Raw genomic sequence first — 3723 nt, 5'->3', positions numbered from 1 at the left:
GAGTTACGACACCACTTATAAATATATCAAATGTTTTATTTTTTGACAAATACCCTAAACAAAAAAAAACTAAAACTTCACAAATGAAAATACTAAGAAAAAATCAGATCTCTAAAAAAAAAAAAAAAGAAGAGCAAACCGCCCGTGTCCCGGGCGGTTAGGGTATATTTGAAAAAACTCATATTTTGAGGGTATATTTATAAAAAAACTATTTTTTTTGGTTATTAATAAAAATGGCCGAATTTAGAAAAAGAAAGAAAGAAAGTAGATCTATAGAGAATTCGAGAGGAAAACTTCCTTGTACTTGGTTATATATATATATAGTAGCTAGGTGGTACGTATGAGCTTTTTGTTAGACAGAAAATTCCAAAAGAGACATTGTTTTAGATAACTAAGGGTAGTTTATTTTGGTGGATTGATATATTATTTTTTGTAGTATGTACTTTTGGATAGTGACTTATTATTTATTACTATTTTATAGAGTAAGTAGATTAGATCAAATTAATTTAACATCTCTAATTAATCATCTGATCCATCATTCCCCAATGGTGATGGAGCTTTTAATTAGTATAATCTGTAATCATATGCTGTAAAAAAAAATACAAGTAAAATTTATGCATAACTGGTATATATTGTACTTTGTAACTTTTTTTTTTGTTTGTAGTTTCTAAGTTTTAATAAATACTTTAAAATAAGTAACCAGTGTAGACAAAAGAGATTCTACAGCTCACTTATTGGTGCATGTACCACAAAATCCGCAAGTTCGTTTAAAAAAAAAGGACAAACAGAAAGATTTACCCTTTTTTACTCATTAATTTCATCGAAAAAAAAAATGTAAATCATTTTTTTTACTCATAATACGACAGGGCGACAATGTATGAACCGGACCACTTAAAAAAAGTAGGACTAGCTAGGATGGTATTAGCTCTCTCTAGCTATTCATTCATCAGTGGGTCAGAAACAGTAACTCCAATGAAGTCGTTCTCTCACACCACCTATTCAGTCCCTTCATTATGTTCTCACATATATTTAATTATATATATATATGCTTTACAGTTAACCAAGATTTAACTATAATTTGTTAGAAACTAATAAGAGAGAAGTTAAATTGCCTCGGTCCTATATATCTTTTCAATCGCTACCATTCTCTGAGCATCTTGTTCAATTCCTTCTATTTCCTCTTTCATTTCTTTCTTTCCCAAAAAACATCCCATCCCTTTCCCATCACCTCCCATTCCCATTCCCAAATAAAAAAAGAAACAACAGATCCGAGACCAAGCGCCACCGAATCAGCAGTCAATCAAAGCATCAAATCAAGGCATCAAATCAAATCAAGAAATTTCTCATCACCCTCTCTCAGACTCAGTCTCTCTTTTCATCTTTAAACTTTGTTGGGGAATCATTCAAATCAGATCAAGTCAAATCATGTCATCCTCCTCAGCTGCCTTTTCCTTGGACCACATCACTCAGTCCCCCTCGGAGCAGCTCTGCTATGTCCACTGCAACTTTTGTGACACCATCCTTGCGGTTCATCCTATTTCCTTTTTGTCCCCTCAAAAGCTGAAAAAAATTTCAATTTTTATTTCTTCACTTGGCTAACATCGATCATCTTCTTTCCTAATTTTTTCTTTTGCTTCTAGGTTGGGGTGCCATGTAGTAGCTTTTTCAAGACAGTGACGGTGCGATGCGGGCACTGTAACAACCTTCTCTCGGTTAACTTGAGGGGACTTCTCCTTCCAACAGGAAACCAGCTCCATTTCGGACATGCATTCCTTTCTTCTCCTCACCACGGCCTTTTGGTAGGGTAACCTTCCCATGATTTACTTTTGCAATTTTTGCATTTTCTTTCTTATTACTAAACTCTTTATGAATTTATGTAGGATGAGATACCACACCAACCGACGAGCTTGTCGATGGATCAAGCGGCTTGCCAGAGCAACCTAATTACAAGCAGCAATAAAGCACCACACCTGATTAAAACACTGAACTCCGAGCCTGAGCCACCTCAAACTCCAGTGGTCAATAGACGTACGTAGATATCTCTCTTTTTATGGAAATGATCTCTCTCTCTCTCTCTATCTACCTTACTATTGTTCTCTGTGTGTTTTTCGTAGTCAAAATGATCTCTACATACACTGTTATCCATACTGTTAATCAATTTATTCTGGATACGGACTAGTACAGTTTCATATGGTCTCTTGGAATATTTTATGGGCACTACAATATGGAATGAAGGTAGAAAAAGGGGATAGAAGCGTAGAATAACATGTGCAGCTCAGTATATTATTTGGTCCTGAAGGAGCTCAGACCAAGAAATACATATATTATATATAACATATATAATGCTTGTTGTCTTTTGGTGTGACCTATCATCAACAAAAGATAAATATTTCCTGTATTAAGTATTAACTGCCTGATCTTTATCCGACCACCCAGCTACGTGTATATATATGCATGTACATATTTTTCATTTGTTACAATCAACAGTATCTAAAATGCTTTAGTTCATGGTGCAGCACCGGAGAAACGCCAAAGAGTTCCATCAGCCTACAACCGATTTATTAAGTGAGAAGAAAATAAATAATATTTTCCTATTTTCTCTATGATCACTTAATTGTATTAATTTTCTTCAAAAATCATTCAAACTGTTCTGAGGAAGACTTCTCTTTTAACAGGGAAGAAATTCAAAGGATCAAGGCCGGGAATCCTGACATCAGCCACAGAGAGGCCTTCAGCGCAGCAGCAAAGAATGTAAACAATTTAATTCTCCCTGTAAATTATTTTTTTACCAATATTCACATTCACAATTTTGTTATTCCTCTCCAGTGGGCGCACTTCCCACACATCCATTTTGGACTGATGCCGGATCAGGGACTGAAGAAGAGCAGCGTCAGGCCGCAGGTAATTTGCCTTGGAAACAGAACGAAAACCTAATCTGTGCATCTAAATTAACCTGCGTCTCTGAACAAATTAATGCTTATCTGATAATGGCATTTATTGAATCTTCATCGTGTTGTTGTTTTTTATCTTATTTCCTTTAATTATCTCAGGAAGGAGACGATGTTTTTGTCAAAGAGGGTCTGTACGCCACTGCTGTAGCCAACATGGGCATTGCTCCCTTCTAGGCGCCCGCTTTCCTAGGGACCTTGCACCTACTGTTAGGGTTTCTGCACTCTCTCTCTCTCTCTCTCTCCTCTTTCTCTCAGTTTTTTCTCGTTTTCTTGTCGAGTAAAGAGAGGCCTGCCTGTTAGGAAAGAGAAAATGGATGTAGCTAGGCTGTAGAAAGGTCTGTATGCTGCCATTGAATTCAGGCGTGTTCCAGTTATGAACAGCATCTCTTTTAATCTACTGAGATTATGCATGTCTTACTGTTCCTTACTATTTGCTTTTGGCTTGATTGTTTTGCATTTTGGGTCTTATTATATAACTCTTTCGCGTCTCCACACACACACACACGAAACCACACATCAACTCCATTTTTTTTAATAATAAATCCTGCTTATGGATCTACAGTAAGATGAACCCTTTGCGTTTTAAAAGCCAACCTTATTTTTCTAGGTTCCAGAAGTACTTCATCCTCAAAAAATGTACCGGAACGTGTTCATGTAATCATATGACGGTTGCAATTTATTTTATGGTCGTTCTATATAATTCTATCCAATTCCCCAAAAACTTTTGGTCGAGCTATATATGTCCATTCCAACGCAAGAGACTGTCACATCA

General features: G+C 36.1%; 1 protein-coding gene across 2 annotated transcripts; it reads left to right on the top strand.

Annotated features, from left to right (window-relative positions):
* Positions 1–1149: 1149 nt before the first annotated feature.
* On the top strand, positions 1150–3381 carry LOC144561799 (protein YABBY 4-like). 2 transcript variants are annotated; one of them, XM_078310897.1, is made up of 7 exons: positions 1150–1527; positions 1641–1799; positions 1881–2028; positions 2517–2565; positions 2676–2751; positions 2827–2901; positions 3051–3381. In XM_078310897.1, the coding sequence occupies exons 1-7, from the start codon at positions 1426–1428 to the stop codon at positions 3123–3125; spliced, it is 684 nt and encodes a 227-aa protein (XP_078167023.1). In that variant the 5' UTR covers positions 1150–1425; the 3' UTR covers positions 3126–3381. The 2 variants fall into 2 exon arrangements, with proteins under 2 accessions (XP_078167023.1, XP_078167022.1); XM_078310896.1 differs by having other exon boundaries at positions 1151–1527; positions 2505–2565.
* Positions 3382–3723: the final 342 nt, after the last annotated feature.

This window comes from Carex rostrata, chromosome 11 (genome assembly GCF_964058835.1).
Source record: "Carex rostrata chromosome 11, lpCarRost1.2, whole genome shotgun sequence".
In the NCBI taxonomy this organism is placed as follows: Eukaryota; Viridiplantae; Streptophyta; class Magnoliopsida; order Poales; family Cyperaceae; genus Carex; species Carex rostrata.
Note: the sequence above shows the minus strand (reverse complement) of the source record. Positions and strands in the feature narration are given on the sequence as shown.

Excerpts from the sequence above, each read along its gene's own strand:
- LOC144561799 (XM_078310896.1), top strand. The coding sequence starts at position 1,426 with ATGTCATCCTCCTCAGCTGCCTTTTCCTTGGACCACATCACTCAGTCC. Across the intron at positions 1,528-1,640 it reads TTTGTGACACCATCCTTGCG|GTTGGGGTGCCATGTAGTAG; the intron begins GTTCATCCTATT and ends TTTTGCTTCTAG. Across the intron at positions 1,800-1,880 it reads CTCCTCACCACGGCCTTTTG|GATGAGATACCACACCAACC; the intron begins GTAGGGTAACCT and ends GAATTTATGTAG.